At 44.9% G+C, this 20,428-nt stretch overlaps 2 protein-coding genes across 3 annotated transcripts in view; one reads left to right on the top strand and one right to left on the bottom strand.

Annotated features, from left to right (window-relative positions):
* The window catches only part of TMEM169 (transmembrane protein 169), a 23,087-nt gene continuing 2,659 nt past the window's right edge, over positions 1-20,428 (bottom strand). The window contains exons 1-3 of one of the 2 annotated variants that reach the window (XM_073545344.1): positions 19,485-19,613; positions 5,063-5,441; positions 1-2,852 (exon numbers count right to left, since the gene is read on the bottom strand). In XM_073545344.1, the coding sequence (XP_073401445.1) occupies positions 2,230-2,852; positions 5,063-5,372 (933 nt within the window). In that variant the 5' untranslated portion in view covers positions 5,373-5,441; positions 19,485-19,613 and the 3' untranslated portion in view covers positions 1-2,229. Of the gene's footprint in view, positions 2,853-5,062; positions 5,442-19,484; positions 19,614-20,428 lie in introns of those variants that run through there. The other variant, XM_073545343.1, reaches the window with a different exon arrangement.
* The window catches only part of PECR (peroxisomal trans-2-enoyl-CoA reductase), a 19,894-nt gene continuing 19,190 nt past the window's right edge, over positions 19,725-20,428 (top strand). The window contains exon 1 of the mRNA XM_073545347.1: positions 19,725-19,840. Coding sequence (XP_073401448.1) covers positions 19,762-19,840 — 79 coding nt within the window. The 5' untranslated portion in view covers positions 19,725-19,761. The remainder of the gene's footprint in view (positions 19,841-20,428) is intronic.

Raw genomic sequence — 20,428 nt, 5'->3', positions numbered from 1 at the left:
TTTAGGTTTATTGAGAAGTTTCTTATTTTATTTCAGGGGCAATGCAGACTAGCAGCACTAGAGTCACACTTCATTCTGTGGCAGAGCATTAGAGGGGTTGTCTGCTACTTTAAAACACATGTTAAGTGAGCCGAGGTGGACGGGAACAAGAGGGGAAAAAAAACAAAACAATACTCACCGACTGACCGTGCTCCACTGTACTCTGCATTGTCTAGCCCGCTGATCTCCCGGAATCTGCTTCTTCTAGGAGGGGGCGTCATGTGGCCTCTGCTACCAATCAGCACTCCTGATCCCTCTTCTAGCTCGAATGGAAGGTTCACAGCTGGTGCCGGTCAGCGGCTACTGATTGGCTGCAGGGGTCACATGATGCACCGCTGCAGCCATGGGACCGGCGGGGGTCCCACAGTAAGGAGGAGCGGCCCCAGTCTGGTAGGCGAGGACTGATTTTATTTTTGCCAACGCCTTGGTCCTATTTAGAATGTGTTTTAAAGTAGTGGCCGACATTAATCACTAATAGAGAGTGACATAAATAAGTAAAATGGTTTCACGTGTAAGGAAAAATAAATCAATATGAAAACTTTTCATTGTAGCAGATAAATAACTCCGAAAAGGGAAATAAACATACAGGGATCGTAGTTTATGGTCGCTTCCCCCGGGGCTGCTCGCTTCCACTCTGGGAGGCGAGCGGTGCCAACGACATCTCATAGCCAGGAGACTCCGAGGGCCACGTGCTCGGCCGTGCGTCCCGGGAAGCACCTGTCGGTGGTCCATCATTAGCGCTACTCACAATCTGATGCAGAATTAGGAGACACTGGAGCATAATTCTGCATAGTCGGAGCGGCTATAAGAGGGATTTCCCGCTGAGCAGTGATGGAAGATGTAATCCAGCTGCGTAATCAGTGCAGCTATGGAAGGTGTGACCCCGCTGTGCAGTCCATGCAGCGATGGAAGGTGTGACCCTGCTGCACAGTCCATGCAGCGATGGAAGGTGTGACCCCGCTGCGAGGTCCATGCAGCGATGGAAGGTGTGACCCCGCTGCGCAGTCCATGCAGCGATGGAAGGTGTGACCCTGCTGCACAGTCCATGCAGCGATGGAAGGTGTGACCCCGCTGCGCAGTCCATGCAGCGATGGAAGGTGTGACCCCGCTGCGCAGTCCATGCAGCGATGGAAGGTGTGACCCCGCTGCGCAGTCCATGCAGCGATGGAAGGTGTGACCCCGCTGCGCAGTCCATGCAGCAATGGAAGGTGTGACCCCGCTGCGCAGTCCATGCAGCGATGGAAGGTGTGACCCCGCTGCGCAGTCCATGCAGCGATGGAAGGTGTGACCCCGCTGCGCAGTCCATGCAGCGATGGAAGGTGTGACCCCGCTGTGCAGTCCGTGCAGCGATGGAAGGTGTGACCCCGCTGTGCAGTCCGTGCAGCGATGGAAGGTGTGACCCCAGTCCGTGCAGCGATGGAAGGTGTGACCCCGCTGCGCAGTTGGTGCAGCGATGGAAGGTGTGACCCCGCTGCGCAGTCCATGCAGCGATGGAAGGTGTGACCCCGCTGTGCAGTCCATGCAGCGATGGAAGGTGTGACCCCGCTGTGCAGTCCATGCAGCGATGGAAGGTGTGACCCCGCTGCGCAGTCCATGCAGCGATGGAAGGTGTAATCCTGCTGCGAAGTGATGAAAGGCGTGACCCCCTGCGCAGTGATGTAAAGTGTGATTGCTGCTTTCATGCAGTGATTCAATGTGTACAATCCCAAAAAAAAAAAGAGAAAATTGGACGTCAGTTTGTTTAAAGGGAACCGGTCACCTTAGATAGGGCACAACTGTACCCACAAAGCAGCCCACATTTTTTGCAGTTCGGCTCTATCAGCCTTCTCATTGAGCAGACGAAAGGGATCATGTGACACTTCCCTGCAGAAACAGGAAGTGCTCAGGGTCCAGTGGGTGGAGCTTACCACATATACATGCATAACTGTCATATTGAGGGATCATTGGGGAGGTGCAAATTTGCTCACTAGACTGACTTCTGTAGGACATCCAACAAATGCCCTGATACTAAGGCAAGGGGTCCGGGTGATGGGTCCCGTTTAAGAATGAACTTATCTTAGGTCGCAATCCCAACATGCAATAGGCAGTGGCACAGGTTCACTAATCACCAGCATTAACCATATGGCACAGGACTCTCCATACATCAGCATTCCTAAAGTAAATAGAGGGCAAGAAAGAATCTTCTAGAAGTCACACGGCCGAGGTCTCCACACCCAGCGTAGAGCCCTTCACAGACAAACTACCCGATATATTGTCCGAGTCCAGTAATTCCACAATACTGTACGGAGAACAGTCTTCTAGACCGAGCTTGCTACAAAGCCACCCACAGAAGCCCTTCTCCATGTCCTTCACCGCGTGCCACCATTCAGCAAACAACCACGAGATCTGAGTCACCGCCGTGTAGGTGGCCAGTGATGAAGACACCACCACGATGATGATGGGGTAAAAGATGATGAGGAAGGGGCAGAAGGTGATCTTGTGCCAGAAAGTCCTCTCTTCATTGTAGACCAAGAAAATGTTGTACCAAGTAATGGTCCCGTAATAAAAGGAAAGCACGAACGAAAGAACAAACACGACCGGCAGGCAGAGAACACTCCACAGGAGAACATGCGGCCCCCGGTCCGGGCCCACAGAACAAGTCTTCTTCCCTTCCACTGGCTCGTCTTGTAAAGGCTCCTTGGATCGCGTGAGTTCTTGAAGTTCCTTTTCAGTTAACGTGACGTGGATATCCACCATCTGCCCCTTCTTCTTTCCACGCGTGATTGTTCCAGTTAAAGTGACATAGCGACTGTCTGGAGGCATATTCCACCCGCCTGTCAGACACAACAACCGCGTTACACTCCCATTATTGCAGTAATATTAGGCAAACGCATACACTAGACGGAAGTGTACATAGGGGCAGTATTATAGTAGTTATATTCTTGTATATAGGAGCAGTATTATAGTAGTTATATTCTTGTACATAGGGGCAGTATTATAGTAGTTATATTCTTGTACATAGGGGCAGTATTATAGTAGTTATATTCTTGTACATAGGGGCAGTATTATAGTAGTTATATTCTGGTACATAGGGGCAGTATTCTAGTAGTTATATTCTTGTACATAGGGGCAGTATTATAGTAGTTATATTCTTGTACATAGGGGCCAGTATTATAGTAGTTATATTCTTGTATATAGGAGCAGTGTTATAGTAGTTATATTCTTGTACATAGGGGCAGTATTATAGTAGTTATATTCTTGTATATAGGGGCAGTATTATAGTAGTTATATTCTTGTACATAGGGGCCAGTATTATAGTCAATGGCGGATCTTAATAGGGGCGGATGGGGCGGTCGCCCCGGGCCCAAGGTTTTTAGGGGGCCCAGGGCAGGGGCCAATCGGTCGGTCGGCATCGCATATGATCTGTCAGTCTGTCACTGTGTGAGCCGCTCATCCGCCCGCTGCCGCCCAGTGGCGTAGGAACTTGGAAGGGGGGCGGCGGGCAGTCCCAGGCAGCACGTGTGTGGGGGCGGTGCAGCACGGCAGGAGGCAGAGCAGAAGTTCCTCCTCTCTCTGTGTGCTGTGGGCGGCCCGGCCGGGACTGAGAAGCGTGGAGGCGGCGGCGCCGACTGGCAGTGCACAGTGAGGAGGACTCGCTCAGCCCAGGAGATTTTGGCAGCGGCTAGCGCAGGGCAGGTGGGTCACTGACACACTCACCGTCGGCGTCACCATTTGGGAGGACTGGAGGATGCTCTGCCTCTCCCCAGCCTCCCTCCCTGGCTGCTCCCTCCGCTCCAATCCAATGCATTATGCAATTTATGCGGCTGCCTCCAAATTGGAGGGAGCAGCCAGGGAGGCTGGGGAGAGGCAGACCTGGCAGAGCATGGAGGCAGGTGACTGTGTGATTAATCATTAACATCCCTAACTAGTAGCCGACCAGGCCGGTACCCCCTCCCAAGCGCGGCCATTTTATTCCTTTCCAGACCCCGCATCCGAGCAGGCCATTCACCGCCCCTAAATATCAGCATATGCAGTGTTTTTGTGAGAAGAGCCACAAAATGTGGACAGAAAATGTTTTCCTGGGAAGGGGGGTACAGGGGCCCAGGTTTTATGAACAGCCCCGGGCCCATAGGCCACTTAATCTGCCACTGATTATAGTAATTATATTCTTGTATATAGGGAGCAGTATTATAGTAGTAATATTCTTGTACATAGGGGTCAGTATTATAGTAGTTATATTCTTGTACATAGGAGCAGTATTATAGTAGTTATATTCTTGTACATAGGGGCAGTATTATAGTAGTTATATTCTTGTACATGGGGGTAGTATTATAGTAGTTATATTCTTCTACATAGAGGGCAGTATTATAGTAGTTATATTCTTCTACATAGAGGGCAGTATTATAGTAGTTATATTCTTGTACATAGGGGCAGTATTATAGTAGTTATATTCTTGTACATAGGGGCAGTATTATAGTAGTTATATTCTTGTACATAGGAGCAGTATTATAGTAGTTATATTCTTGTATATAGGGGCAGTATTATAGTAGTTATATTCTTGTACATAGGGGCAGTATTATAGTAGTTATATTATTGTACATAGGGGCAGTATTATAGTAGTTATATTCTTATACATAGGGGCAGTATTATAGTAGTTATATTATTGTACATAGGGGCAGTATTATAGTAGTTATATTCTTGTACATAGGGGGCAGTATTATAGTAGTTATATTCTTGTATATAGGGGCAGTATTATAGTAGTTATATTCTTGTACATAGGGGGCAGTATTATAGTAGTTATATTCTTGTACATGGGGGTAGTATTATAGTAGTTATATTATTGTACATAGGGGCAGTATTATAGTAGTTATATTCTTGTACATGGGGGTAGTATTATAGTAGTTATATTCTTGTACATAGGGTATAGTAACTATAGTCTGGTTTACAGTGGGGGGATGTGATTATTACAGATGTCAGATACAATTGTTATTCTTATTAGGATTAGAATCTATGTCACTTCTTTATCTTGGTATATATTTCTTACCATCACTCAGCGGAGTCCCCAGAAATCTCGATCCTTCCTCTGTACTTCTCTCTCCAGTTTCCTGATTTGCCGTCTCGTCCTCCAGGACCTTTTCATTGTCTGAGCGATACACAATTATCGATTCTGGACGAGGATCCTTCTTCTTTTTCTTCTTCCTTTCTATAGTTGCTTCTCCTGTCACTCCCTCGAAGGACACCGCAGCCGCGGCTCTCCGCAGAGTGTCCCGTAACGGACTGTTTGGGGCGCTCTTATTTGGTTTTGGGGCAGTCTCCTCTATCCCAGCATCATTGGGAATGACCTCGCCCTGCATGGTTGGAAGCGTCTGTAAGCCCTCGCTATGTTAGTCATCCATTACTTGTGCTGCGGACCAGTGATCGACCTTAAGAAAAAAAAAAAATCATCAGTAAAAGCAAGTAAGGACCTAACTGAGTGCAAAACCGCTGCCCGTGGGCAAAGTAACCCCGGAAAATACAGTTCACTGCGATCAATGTAGTAATAGTTTCTACAACGTACCAATCACGTTACATGTTGGAATTTATAATTTTTCAAACTTTTTTCCTTATTATTCAAATATAATGTAACCTCGCATGTACTTTAAGGCTGTGTACCCACGTCAGCGGTTTTTTTCGCGTTTAAGCGTTTTTACCGGCAAAAACGTTTAAAAAACGCTTGCAAGAAGCATCCCATTGTTTTAAATGAATTCCGCAATTTTTGTGCAGATTGATGCGTTTTTTACCGTGAAAAAAACGCATCGTGGTAAAAAAAACGCGGCATGCTCTTTAACTTTGCGGAAAAATCCGCATTTCTAACTATATTCTATGAGCAGGAGGATGCTCCTGTAAGTTCGCACGTTTTTCCTGGGAAGGAGTCAGTTTTTTTCTGCATACGTGGGTACATAGCCTTAAGAAGTCGTCCATTACTTGGACAACTCTTTCTCATTCCCCACGCTTGGCCTTGATAACGTAGTAAAGCCTATCCTCCCGCGTCGGCGCCGTTCCCGCAGTGTCGGCACTCGTTCTCCCATGGCTCCTGTGGATTTGTTGCGACACCGGCGCCCAATCAGCGCTGACATCACTGTCTCCACCTTTGGAGAAATCAAACATGAAGAGGAAGTCAGGGATCCGCTGCAGCCCGGTAGTGGACAACCCCTTTAACTAATTCTGATCTTTGGATTTTCCACCTGCTCCAGTCACCTCCAGAGCTGCATTCTCAGTTTTGCAGGATTCCAGTCATCGGGGTCGAGTGCATTGTTAGAGTGGACATAAAGACAGTTAACATGACAAACAAGGGCAGCCAGCAGTATTTTAGATGCAGCTCTGGATGTGACCGGAGTATGAGACATGAATTAAAGGAATAGTAACGACAACTGTAAAAAGATTTATATAAAAGGTGGAGGTCGAAATTGCAGGTGTACATGGGTGTAGAACCGGGGGGCTCCTTTACGGTGTGTGCGGACCAAGGACAGACATATCCTTGGTGCAACTTGGGGCCCCAAGGGGTAAAGGGGCCACTAAGACCTCCAAGCAGGGAGAATTGTGCAGTCCAAGGTACTGATCCATCACAGCGGTGCTGACGTTTGGCAATGTAATGCCGGGGTATGCTGGACCCCAGAAATAAAGCTCTAACGGGAAATGGGATGACTTTTCTAATGGATTCTGTATGATCTGAGAGAATTAATCCACTTTCTGCATCACACTGGATGCCATCAGAGGCACATGTGGACCCTATAGAGTTCAATGGGCAGTATACGATAACTCCGCCATGACCGGCCGTGTGCTTCACCCCTCAGCCTGACGCGGTGATCTTCTTATATGTGACTATGCATCAGCGATATCTTCTAGACACAGACGCCGATCTAACAACTTTCATATCCAGACCCCAATCTCTGATGAAACTGACGAGGCGGGAGCACGACTGGACTAACTTGCCACGATAACCCGGCCCGAGCCCACCCTGACTGCACATAAGTGGGCTCCTCTGTTTCCTGCCAGAAAAAGCCAAATTAATCGGTTGATAGATTGGATGCATTAAGGTTAGGTTCCATCATAGTTACACCGTGTGAACGCTGCGGATCCTCTTATCCCGTCAGTTTGGCAGTTAACTCTTTAAACTTCGCTATGATGGAAAAGTGAATGTGATCCAGTCCTTGGGGATGGATCCTTACAACAAATAAAAGCAATATAATTATCTACACTTACCAATATCTGCTAAAAATAAAATACTCCTTTAATTGGAAATCTGTCACCAGGTTTTTGCTCCCCCATCTGAAAGCAGCATGATTTAGGGGCAGAGACCCTGCTTCCAGCGATGAGTTACTTACTGGGATGCTTGCTGTCATTCTGATAAAGTCACTGTTTTCTCTGCTGTAGATTTAGCAGAGCTGTGCATAACGCCGCCCACACCGGTGATTGGCAGCTTTCTGCCTATGCACAGTGTACACAGAAAGCAGTCAGAGGTGGGGTTAAACATAACGCATGAATATGGAGGACTACATGGCAGCAGGTCTAGTAATCATCTGCTGATAATACCGGGATTCTAACAAAACTACAACAAGCAGCCCAGTGATACATTGCTGGAATCAGGGTCTCTGTCTCTACATTATGCTGCTCTCAAACTAAGTTGCAGATCCCCTTTAAACAGGAAAAAAAAATATGGAATAGATATTGCAGAGACTCAGGGAAACCTCTGAAAAAGATTAAGGCGCTGCACAGATTGAGGGTTGCAGTCGTTTCTGCGCTGGTTCGTCTCCGAGAGCTTGGACCAATCACAATGTGACGATATACAGAAGCGATGACTACTGCCAGTATGGCTTCTGATGGAGTCGGCCCCCAGACGGACGAAGCCCAAGTATAAGTCAGAGGCACGGGAGGCTCCGAGGCCCAACTCTGGGCAGACTGATCCTACGTAATAAACAGTTTATTATAGATGCTTTATCCCGCAGGAAATTAATTCAACCTTGAGGATGTGACGGCCAGTTGACGTATGAATATTGTACATTTTGTGTGTGGTTAGGCAGGGAGCGTGAAATAGGGACTTAGTGTTTTGGGTTTTTGTATTATAAATTTCCCCCTTCTCTTAATTTGACATGTATCTGGTGCAACAGGTAAAATCAAGTCTCCTCACTTGGTATTAATGTAGTCTTTACAATACTGTGTGCACCTATGAATTAGAGGGGTATAACTTGTGTTTTCATCATTGAATCCTCTGCTCTTTCTGGGCCTTTTGGTCCCATCAGTGACTGACAGCTACCTTATACATAGAAGGCTGTCAGTCACCGATGGCTCCGCCCACTGGACTCAATCCTAGAAGAGGCAGAAGATCAAATGATGAAACCATACGTCATATTGAATCTTTTATCGCAAAACTAAATATCAATCTGTTCAGCTCCTCCTGCTCTAGAACACGGGGCCAGCAGACAGGGCGCCATTTTCATGTCGACAGGTTCCCTTTAAGAAGTTACCGTATGTGATCACTGCGCACGTTAAAACCCTACATCACAAGCCTGTGGTTGTTTTGTCAATCGTTCTCCATCGATCAGATGAGCAAGTGCAAATATCACCCACAATGCCTAAATCTAGTCTTGTTATCCAAGTGGGTGTGGTCATGACCTCTTCTGTGGGTGTCATCTCGAGGACCACACTTCCTTGGTAAGAGGACAAGATTTCTATACAGAGAAAAGGAGGCCATAATCGAGGGGCACAGAAACAAAAGAAAAACAATGGCTGGATTCAGGAGGGCAGGGGCATTTACACCAAGGAAAAACAAGCAAAACATAGAAATAAATATGTGGCACGTTCTCCTGAAATAAAGCCCATTCCTCAGTGCCGGAGGTTTAGGATTCTGCTACTGTAAAGTTCCATCGCTGTTCTCTCCTTGGCACCTGCTCACATCTGGCTCCACCTCCTTGGCTTTCTTTTCTCCACATGTGACTGATGAGATGGGAGCTGGAAATGATGCGTCATAGGAGTAATGGAAAATACAATGAGAGAATGCTACAGTTCGGCTCTGTAGTTTCCAGGCCCCATGATCAGCGCTTCCCATAAGGGGAGACAAAAGTCGAATATCTGATGAGCAGAAAATAAAAAAAACAAAAAAACAAATATGGATTCAGAAAGGTAAATAAACAGAATAATGAATGTTAATGAGAAATGACATTACCAGCAAAGCCGGATGTCTGTAACATGTGCAGGTCTGCACCTTCTGCAGACGCGGAGCCTCGGCTGCTGCACCGGCGGCCTGACGATTGGTTTCTGGGGTTTGGAGGGTTTTCCCAGAAAGACGGACATTAATGTGACAGGAGGAAGAAGCCTTGTGTTCTCCCTGCATGACAATAATCCATCTATGCTGATGACACGCAGATCTATCTGGACCCGACAACGCCTAACCAAAATCCCACAACGTCTGTCCGCTATTTCATCTTTCCTTTCGGCTCGCTTTCTAAGGCTTCTTTTACACTAACCATGTTTTGCTGGCGTTTTTACGGCCCCAATAGATTTCTATGGGGCCGCAAAATCGTCACGAAAAAATTAGTCGGAGCGCCGTGTGCCGTATGGCCGTATTTGCGGCCGTGAAAAGATCAAGCAGGCTTGGACACGGCCCTCATTGAAAATCAATGGGGCCCACGGTCGCTTCCGGTTTTGCGGAATACCGTTTTTGTCTCCCAATACTTCTTCCACAGTATAGGAAAACCTGAAAAACGACGATCCGCAAGTTTTTTGCGGTCCGTTATTGTGGTAGACCGTGAAAGTTGCGGCGATACGGCCCGCAAAAAAAAAAAAAATGGTAAGTGTAAAAGAAACCTAAAACTGAACATGGACAAAACAGAATTCATCATCTTTCCCCCATCTCACTCCACCAGACCTATCCATCAACGTCAATGGCTGCTCACTTTCCCCAGTCCCGCATGCTTGGTGCCACCCCTCCAATCTAGTCTAAACTCTGCTGCCCGACTAATCCACCTGTCTCTCCATTATTCCCCAGCCTCTCCTCTCTGCCAAGCCCTTCACTGGCTTCCTATTGTCCAGAAGCTCCGGTTCAAAACCCTAACCATGACATACAAAGCCATCCACAACCGGTCTCCTCCATACATGTGTGCCATGGTCTCCCGGTACTTTCCTGCACGCAACCTTCGATCCTCTCAAGATCTCCTTCTCTACTCCCCTCTCATCTCTTCTTCCCACAACCGCATACAAGACTTCTCCCGTGCTTCCCCCCTACTCTGGAACTCTCTACCCCAACACATCAGACTCTCGCCTACCATGGAAACCTTCAAAAAGAACCAGAAGACCCACCTGTTCCGACAGACCTGTAACCTGCAGTGATGCTCAGTCTACTGAACCGCTGCACGACCAGCTCTACCCTCTCCTTGTGTTTCCTGACCCATCCCCTGTAGACCATGAGCCCTCGCGGGCAGGGTCCCCTCTCCTCCTGTACTTGAGCACCGCAGCTCCATTAATTGTCCATAGGAGCAATGGAGATGGGCAAAGACGACGCTGCATGGATGGTGCGGTAGTGTCCACACATGGCCGTGCTACTTCATTCAGTCCTGACCGGTGAGGGTCTCAAAGACCCCATATCATCAGACCACCGGCGGACACAGACTGAGAAGGGCCCCTGTGCTAGAACAGTATATCAGCGCAATAGCTCATCAGAATGCACAATTCCATCTGCTTTGGAGACGGTGGGGCGCCCCGATCTGCGGTTGCTCCAATGTGATGTCCGCCCCTGGATCAGACAATTATCACCTAAGCAGCCTCTGAAAAAAAGATCATCTTGTTTACAAATATGGCTGTAAGTTTGCTCCATACCGAACTGCGTAATTGTTCTCTGCAGAAAGACAAAACCTGACGATCCCTATAAAGATATTAGCAAGAAGTGAGAGTTCCCCTTTACGGAACGACATCCTGCGCGTCTGCTATGTGAGGGCTGCGCTATCTATAGAAAGTGACGAATGTGGCTTCGGAAATTAACATTAATTTCCACCACAGAAGAATGTGACCATCACGGACTAAGATGTGCCCCCGGGAGGTGACCTGGAGTTTTAGGATCTCGGGGCAGCTGGGCGACTTTCACTGGGGAGTGGAGGAGGGGGTATAGTGAATGCTAGGGGTCTGCTCATTGAGAGGATAACGAAGCAGAGGAAGGGACAGATCTGCACCTGCTATTTATGGGCAATGAGGGTGAAGTCTTCTTGGGTCACACAGAAGACACATTTCAGAATTATAGCACATTTTTCATGAGTATAAGGCTACATGTTCTATCCAAGAGTCACAGACTTAGGCTATGCGCACACGCTGCGGATTCTGCTGCGGATCCGCAGCGTTTTTGGCTCTGTGGATCCGCAGAAACAGGGCTGTGGAGTCGGTAAGCCACAGTTGCGACTCCGACTCCTGGATTTTATCAGGCTCCGACTCAGACTCCGACTCCTTCATAAATGGCCAATTCATAACAACAAATTTACTGTTGTAAAATATTAAACATCGTGCTTATTCAGTTTCTCACCATCATATAAGTAATCAGACCACTTAGAGCAAAAACTACATTTATTAGAATACAATTAGAATATAGCAAATGACTTTTATAAACTTTTCTAAACTGTAAGTAAATATGCAATAAACACTTTTATGCAGTTAATAAGAAGAAATCATAAATTTGTCCTCAGAAAAAGTATTGCCTCTGTCAGATCCTCCTTCACGGATGCCCTCAAATCTGATCTAATTATTTTGAGAGCAGAGAACAACCTCTCTACACTAACTTGTGTTGGTGGCAAAGCAGTAACCACTCGGGCAACATCTCTGACAATGTCAGGATACAGAGGAATCGCTTGTTGCACTGTTATTTTTGATGAACGGTCAAATTTCTCAATTTCTTTTAGTGCACATGAAAAATTCTGCTGAAATGTACTGGCTGTGTTCCTTGATGGGGATGACTCTTCTTCTATGCGGGAACGCTTTGCACGGTCCTTGTGATCCAAATATTTTTCGAAATTAAATTCTTCATCAGTTGATGATGAGGGTGAAGATGTGGCAGGACGACCAAATTCTTCTTGTTCCTCCTGACTGTTCTGCAACCCTTTCATCCTTACTGCTATTTCAAACAGAGCTTCTTTTCCTTTACTTAGCTGTTGATCATGTAGAAGAATCCGATGCATTGGGTCTACATAAACAGCTGCCAAATGAATGTTATTTTGTAATAGTAGCTCCTCTCTCTGTTTCATTGATGTAGCAATGCCACTTGCAATTAACCCTCCTCTTTGGGACAGGCGAAACATCAGGTTCTTCCACTCCTTTAAGAAAATACCTGGAGCTAAGTCCTCTGCTTGTAATTTTTTAGTCACTGTAAATGGGTGCTCTAGCAATTTTTCCAGCTCAGTCACCTGATTCCACTGACTTTCATTTAGCGTCAGTTGAGGGTTAGCCATGTCTACAAGAAAGGTTTTCAGTTCAACCAAGCGCTGAATCATTAAGTAAGTACTGCCCCATCGTGTGGCTTGATCAATAATTGCCCCTTTTCCAGCACGTCTCTTCAAAATTGAGTCAACTTTAGGGGTTCTTGCAACAGTAGCCAATTTTCTCACCTTGCCAATCAGTGCAGCAGCATGTCCTTCTTGCAGACTGTCTCTTATAGCCAGCTGTAGCGTATGTACAACACAGCGCATGTGATGAATGAAAGAACATATCGACACAGTTTCAACAAGATCATCTAAACTATCATGTTGCTGTTCATCTGAAGAAACTTCAGTTTGCTCCTCAGTTACAATACTGTGTTCCTCTATTTCAAACATTTCTGTGTCTGTGGACCCAGAATGTTCTTCTAGCTGCTGGTCACCATCATTACTCTCATTCATTAGCTTAATAGTACTTATCATATTTGAAGCATTGTCAGTTACGACAGAAAGAACTTGCTCTTTTTTAAGTTCATAGTCTTGCAGAACCTTTTCCACCAAGACCTGGAGAAACTCACTGGTGTGATGAGCTTTGGTGTCTTTTACTGCCAATGTCTTGGTAACTATTTCATTTTTGTCACAAACAAATCGGACATTGATGGCAAAATAGTTCACTCTGTGACGTGTGCAGGCATCCATTTTAAGAAACAGAAAGCGTCCCTTGAGAGTTTTTTTAAGTTCTTCCTTTTGTTTAAAAGCTTCTTCTATTACTAATTTTCTAATACTCTCTCTCTCCAGAGAAACACCAAGCTTGCGGGCCATTTCCCCATTCAGACACATAAAAGCTGGTTGTGAAAATAATGAAATAGGCACACTATCCTTTACAACAAGCTCTATGATCTGTTTTTTAAATGTATCTACTGTCATTGTCACAGTAACTTTGTCACTGACAAAATATCTTGCAACTGATGGCTGCAAAGTTCTCTGCTCCTTTGTTTGGCTGGAAGAGCTGGACACTGGTTCACTGGTTTGGATGCAGTCTTTCTCATCCACTGCTTTCAGTACTTCTGGATGAAAGCGCTGTAAATGTCTCTTTAGATTAGAAGCTCTGGTAGGAGCATTTTTATCTTTGCCTGAATATGCACTCATCTTGGCTTCACAGCATTTGTTTTCGTCTGGATCATTTGTCATACACTGACAGACATAATTTTTTCTATCTTGAGTGATGGTGAAATGTTCAAATACAGCTGATTTAATGTGATGCTTCTTTGACATTCTCAGGTTTTTAATTCTGCATTCACAATCCAAATGACAATTGTTTTTCCTAAAAACAATTGTACAAAATTATTGCCAGGTCGTACAACTGATATAGTGGTCAGTAATACTGTTATTATTCCTCATGTACTCACAGTTAACTGATGCAAAGTTTGTTGAAAGGATAATACTTCTTACAGTCTTCCTCTTCTGAGTAGCAGGCAGCTGTGAGATGCTTGGAAGACGCACACCTAGTATGATCTAGTCTAGAGGAGGAGCTTTACTACTAAGAATTTGCAACACATTTTCACTTTCAGTTTCATACATTGTAAGTAGGGGGGTTGGGGCAGCATGAGGTTAACCAAGTATAAGATTAGATAAGGGCAGTGGAGAACAGTGACACACAAGAAGTAAGAAATGTCTCTATCTCCAGCAGAACTGCTTATCACTGTTGTTCATAGTTTGATAGAACATATATATTTGAGTAACATTTATAAAATTCATATGAAAGTTCAATTATGAAATATTAATACATTTTTTTTAAAGCTGGAGTCGGAGTCGGTACATTTCTACCGACTCCAACCAAAACTAACTCCGACTCCACAGCCCTGCGCAGCAGTTCCGCAGACATGGTACAATACAATGTTAGCCAATGGGATTTCAAAACCGCTGTGCCCACGCTGCGGATTTTTCCCACACGGTTTTTGCTGTGGTTTTAAATTCTTTCTGCGGATTCCGCAGCAGTTTGGCACCTGTTCCATTGTCCAGGTGTCAAACCGCAGGCAAATCCGCAGGAAAACAGCAGGTCACTTTACCTGCGGTTTTACCTGCAAATCCGCGCGAAAAAATACACAGGTGAATCCGCAAGCGTGTGCACATGGCCTTACATGTACCCACAAAGTCGTCACTATTCACATGGGATCCATTTTTTTGTGTGCACCCTAAGGCTATGTGCACAGTAGTTGTAGGTGCTGCGGATTTTTCCGCGTGCATTTGGAAAAATCTGCAGGTAAATCCACAGGTCAAAAGACCTGCTGTTTCACACCTCTACAATGGAGAAGGTGGGAAACTGCTGCGGATTCCGTACAAAGAATTGTGAACCCGCAGCAAATCCGCGTGGAAAAATCTGCAGCATGTGCACAGCGTTTTTCAGTTTACCATTGAAAACAATGGTACTGTGCAACGCACCTAGTCTGCTGCGGACATGCAGAGCCTGAAACGCTGCAGATCCGCAGCAGAATCCGCAACGTGTGCACACAGCCTACGGCGCAGCGTTTCATCTCCAGCAATCCATATGCGTCACGTTTCCCTATCTTTAACATGGTGTACGCAGGGGCATGTGTTTGTATCAGTTCACGTGTTTTTCGGTGTGCGGCAGGGTCCGGCGAACGCATCATGTTGGATTTTCGGAAGCGGCAAAAATCCGTCTAATAAACGCATTACTGTCTATGGGAACGCATGCGTTTTTCACAATCTTGTCCGGTAAATGAGACACGCACATTGGGTGTGGCTTATGTGAAGGAAATTGTCCAAACGCATGCGCTTAAAAAACGCAAACTCATGCAAAAATGCATGCAAACGAAGCATTTTTTTGTCGTCATGCGTAAGCTGATGCAGGTAAAAAGCACGGCGTATACATGCGTTTTGACATGTGTTTGCGCATGCAGACGATATGCTGCGCACACAAACGCTAATGTGAACCTAGCCTTAGACTTCCAAGTGTGGTCAGTATTTCCCACAGACAGAACTTGGGCAGAAAGTACAGTTGTGTGAACATAGACTTACAACATTACTCATGGACAGCACACAAAACCGGACAGCGCATAAATGGCATTTAACAGTGTAGTTAATAGGAGAAGCTATGTAATTTTTTCTTACGTGAACGAGAAAAATCATTCATGGTAAGTGTTTGCTCACAGGAGCATATACACCAGACAGCACTCGGACCAGTGTTATATTATGGGGCAGCGCTGATGAGAGTTTTTTCCTCAGGCTGATTCAGATCACACTCAGGTAGTCAATGGAAAACATCGTGCTGCACTCCAATTTCCACCGACTCACAGAATGGAGAAGTCTTGTTCTCTGCCATCAGAGAATCAGATCGCACTAAGCGGACCCTCGGGTCAGAGTTTGATCTAAGTGTCATTTACATAATCAGATTCTCTCGGAATAGAGAATTAGTGATGAGCGAGTATACTCGGGTTTTTCCTGTCCTCAGAGTATTTTGGCATGCTCGGAGATTTAGTTTTCGTCTCTTATCTGCATGATTTGTGACTGCTAGACAGCATGAATACATGTGTGGAATGCCTGTTTGTAAGGGTGTGTGCACACGCTGCGGAATTTTCCGCGCAGATTTGTGTAAATCCGCAGTCAAAAGACCTATAGATCAATAAACTCACAGATGGGTGGAAATAAAAACCAGCAGGGTATGGAATGTAATCTCATAAAATTTATAATAAAACACAAATGTCTTTAGATTAAATAACATCGCCTTTATTAAAATATTGGCACAACATACAAGTGCATAGTCTAAAAAAAGTGCAAAACCAGTTTAGCAATATATGTATAGGACATCAAAATAATTATTAGATTATATAAATCTTAAATGTCCATAACATAAGGCTGGATTAATGAACCAGGTAAATAATCACAAATCAATAAAGTGAAAAAATAAAAAAATAAAAAATTAATAATAAATATATATAACTTAATTTATATTAACATACATACTCCAAAGTGCTATAGTGCAAATGTGCAGTTGTGGATAACCCACTATGAATATATGTGTAATATAAGCAATAGAAACCAACTGGGTGCAATGAATGGAAAGAAAAACGGGATTATACCTGTAAGCCTGATATGATGTGTGCAGTGCCGTGAGACGCGCCCCGACGCATGTCCACGCAAGCGCGATAAGCAAGACATCATGTGATGTCATAGGACGGGCAGCGCTAACTGCGCATGCCCAAGAATACGTATTACAGCGCAGGCGTGAGAAAAAGAAATAAACGCGCTGAGGAGGCGGCGCCAAATTCAAAAGCAGGACGTGACTGATGGATGTGAGGCGTCTGTGTTCCCCCCGGTCAAAATACAGGTATAACACACAAATTTTAAAAATGCTTATTTCAGCTGGGAAAGGGACCCAAAATAAAAGAGCCACCTTGAAAGAATGCAGCATTAGTGCTGCACAAGGTGGCTCTTTTACTTAAAACCGCCTGGGGGGGGGGGGGGGGGGGGGGGTAGCAGGTTCCCTTTAACAGGCCTTGTTACATGACTTAGGAAAAAAGCCAAGCCAGAATCTCAATTTGCAGACACTGTGTTTCGGGGTACTGCCCCTCGTCAGTGCAAAGTGTGAGACCTGGTTTGGCTCTTCAGGCTTTAAGTCTCCTCACCTCGACATGCTTAGCATGTCATTCTCCGCAAGGAGAAATGATTCTTCTTGGATATCGGTCAGACACCTCTCACACAGCCAAACCAGATCTCACACTTTGTGTTTCGGGGTACTGCCCCTCGGCAGTCCAGTGTCTGCAAATTGAGATTCAGGCTTGGCTTTTATCCTAAGTCATGTAACAAGGCTCGTTAAAGAGTCAACATTGACTTTTAGGGTTGCTACTTCCAATAGGTGGCACTAGAGTTCTAGTCCTCTTCCTCTCTGAAGAGACAATTTGCATAATTAGGGAATCCCCACATGTATTCATCCGGTATACAAGTCGCAAATCATGCAGTAGAGATGACAAAAACTAAATCTCCGAGCACACCAAAATACTTGGAGGACACCCGAGCAACGAGTATACTTGCTCATCACTATAGAGAATCTGTGCTCGTGTGACCCCGGCCTAAAAAGGGACGCGCTGATCAAACACTGATGAAGATTGTTACTTTTTATCTATATGTCAAATTGAAAATAAAACAAAAAAACGAAAAACAAACATCTGAATGAGGCCTTAGATAAGGAAAGCCATCTGTACTTTCACGCTCCAGTTTCCTTTGACAAGTTAGACACATTCTATTTCTGTCTCTTAGATCTTTCTAGAGAAGGATGGGACAACTATAAATGTAATCACCCCGATTGTCCCCGGATGTCCAGGCTGCTTAGTTTCGCAGTGGTCACATTTTGCCACCATTACACTACTATAAACACTCGCCATATAGAAGGTAAAGGCGTCTAGAGATATGGCCGGACCTACACGTGGCCGCCATAGGTGGCTGTCACTTTTGGAAAATAAGTCACTGACTTCAGACATCTATGCTCTAGGGCTTTAGCTGAGAAAAGATGCCATTAAAATTGAATGTAAAACCAGCCCTAAGTCCAACGAGGAGAAAAGCCTTTTATTGAATCCATCGTATCCAGACTCAGAATACTCTGGGATTGGAGCTGCAGCAATATCACTCGATGTCCAGAAAAGCAGGTTTCAGCCTGGAAGTTGGAAAGAAATGCCTAGCGCTACTAATGGCTCCATCTGAGCCCCAAGCAACCGCGGCCTTTTTACTTTGACAATTACTTGCTAAATAGGCGAGTGTGAGCTGCACAATGTGGCAAAGGAAGAAAGATTTCAGAGGAAAAATCAATGACTGATCCTTCCTTCCTATACAATTAGCTGAAACACAGGATATTAAAAGAAAATAAAGAAATATCTGCAGCATCCGAGTGAGGAGGTCTACTGTTATATGGTCATATTAACACCTGCAGATTTTGGGGGTCATGTTCACATGGGACAGATATGCTGTGGCCTTTACATCAGGAAATTCCTGGAGGAAAAACTCCTGCATATTATAGTGGCAGGAAGGTGGCTAACACTGCGGTTAAAACTGCACATAAAGTAATCTGCAGTATATAAACTCATGCAGAGAAATTACACTGCAGATTTTGCACTATGCAATGGGCCAAAACTGCATCATTTCCTGCAAAAAAAAAAAAAAAAAAATTACCGTACATGACTGGTTGTGGTTTTCCATGTTCATTTTTCTGCACGGGATCATTCCTGTGTGTACCTTTGGGTATGTGCACACGTTGCAGATTTGCCTGCAGAATTTTCAGCACGGAATCTGCATCGGATTTTCTGCATTTTTTTGTGCGGATTCTTTGCGGATTGGCATGCGTTTTTACACCTGCAGATTTCATTAATGGAATGGGTGTAAGAACGCATGCGGATCTACAAATAGAATTGACATGCTGCTTAAAATAAACCGCTGTGGATTCCATGCGGAATTTTCCGCAGCAATTTTTTTTCATCATTGTTTCACATTGTACTGTAAATCACTTGCGGATCTGCAGAAAATCTGCAACGCGTGCACATGCCCTAAGTGCTGGCTTTGAGGCAAATGCAATACACTGGAATCAATTGGCCATTGGAAAAAGAAAAAAAACTAGTACCTTCTGATGTAGGTTTTCAAATGACAAACATAACAAATCCATCATGAAATTGCAAAGCAAATGATAAAATCTAAGCTAATATGTTACATATGGATTTAGCTCCAAATTATGGACTTTGTCGAGTTTCATGTGGCTGCATTCTATGGAGATGGATAAAAACTGCCTAAATAAAATAATCCCTGTAAATATAAAAGTACTTCAGTCGCCCTTTTCTGTGACATTGAAAATTCCGTTAGGAAACATCTGAGTAGGTTGGTTGGGAACCACACATGCATAACATCCCTGCACGGTCACCCTGCCTTGTCCCAGAGGCTAGCGATCCAGGATCCTATGTAAGCTGTGTGACAACTTATTGGCGCTGTTATGTGGCCGTATGACGAGTTTTAAGTTACACGCTTTATGGTTTTTACCATTTTGGCGGTACGATGACCCTTCAGAAACTTCCAGGATTCTCTTTCATGGAGCTAAAGTCATGTGTGCAGGACTGATGCAGACATTGGTGTGTCTGGCTCATTTATCTAACTAGGGCTTGCAGAAATCCATGCACCTGCTACACCCTAGTCACATGTAGGGGCGAGATTTTACAGCCTCAAATCTGAGCCATGTGATCATCCTCAATCTAAGAAGCGAAGCATTAATTTTATCAAGGATAATTAGGGGTTACACTGTGTTCACAGTGATGAGAAAATGGAAAACCAGTCTACAGATGGGATAATTCCATTTTTTAAGGCTCATTATCACTTAAGAATTTGGCTGAGAATTAGAGGTAAGGCACAAATTCTTTCATACAATTTTTACAATGACTTTCTGCTAAAGAAATATCCAACAACCTTTCCTATACAGAATAAAATATTGGCGCCATGACCTCTTAATACGGGAAATTTGATGTATGTGGTCAAAGGTGGGGGGATGGGGAGAGCGACTGTAGGGCTATATATAATAGTAGATAGGAAATTCCCTCACTTGGAGGCAGAACTGAGACCTCAGCGGAAAACAGACGACTCCCTATTCCATTCACTGCAATTCTGGTGATTATTTGGGGAGTAATGAAATATATAAAAGGAGTCACTGTAAAGAGATACAAGTAGCAAAGATCGTTATAAGAAACACGGATTCATTGTAAAAATATTCAGATTTAAACCCAGCTGTGATACATTGTATCCACATTACATGGTCTGTGGGGCAGGCTCGGCACTGATACATTGTATCATCCCCATTACATGGTCTGTGGGGCAGGCTCGGCACTGATACATTGTATCATCCACATTACATGGTCTGTGGGGCAGGCTCTGCACTGATACATTGTATCATCCACATTACATGATCTGTGGGGCAGGCTCTGCACTGATACATT

Source organism: Dendrobates tinctorius, unplaced genomic scaffold, assembly GCF_039654945.1.
Source record: "Dendrobates tinctorius isolate UK_male_01 unplaced genomic scaffold, ASM3965494v1 ptg000143l, whole genome shotgun sequence".
Classification (NCBI taxonomy): Eukaryota; Metazoa; Chordata; class Amphibia; order Anura; family Dendrobatidae; genus Dendrobates; species Dendrobates tinctorius.
Note: the sequence above shows the minus strand (reverse complement) of the source record. Positions and strands in the feature narration are given on the sequence as shown.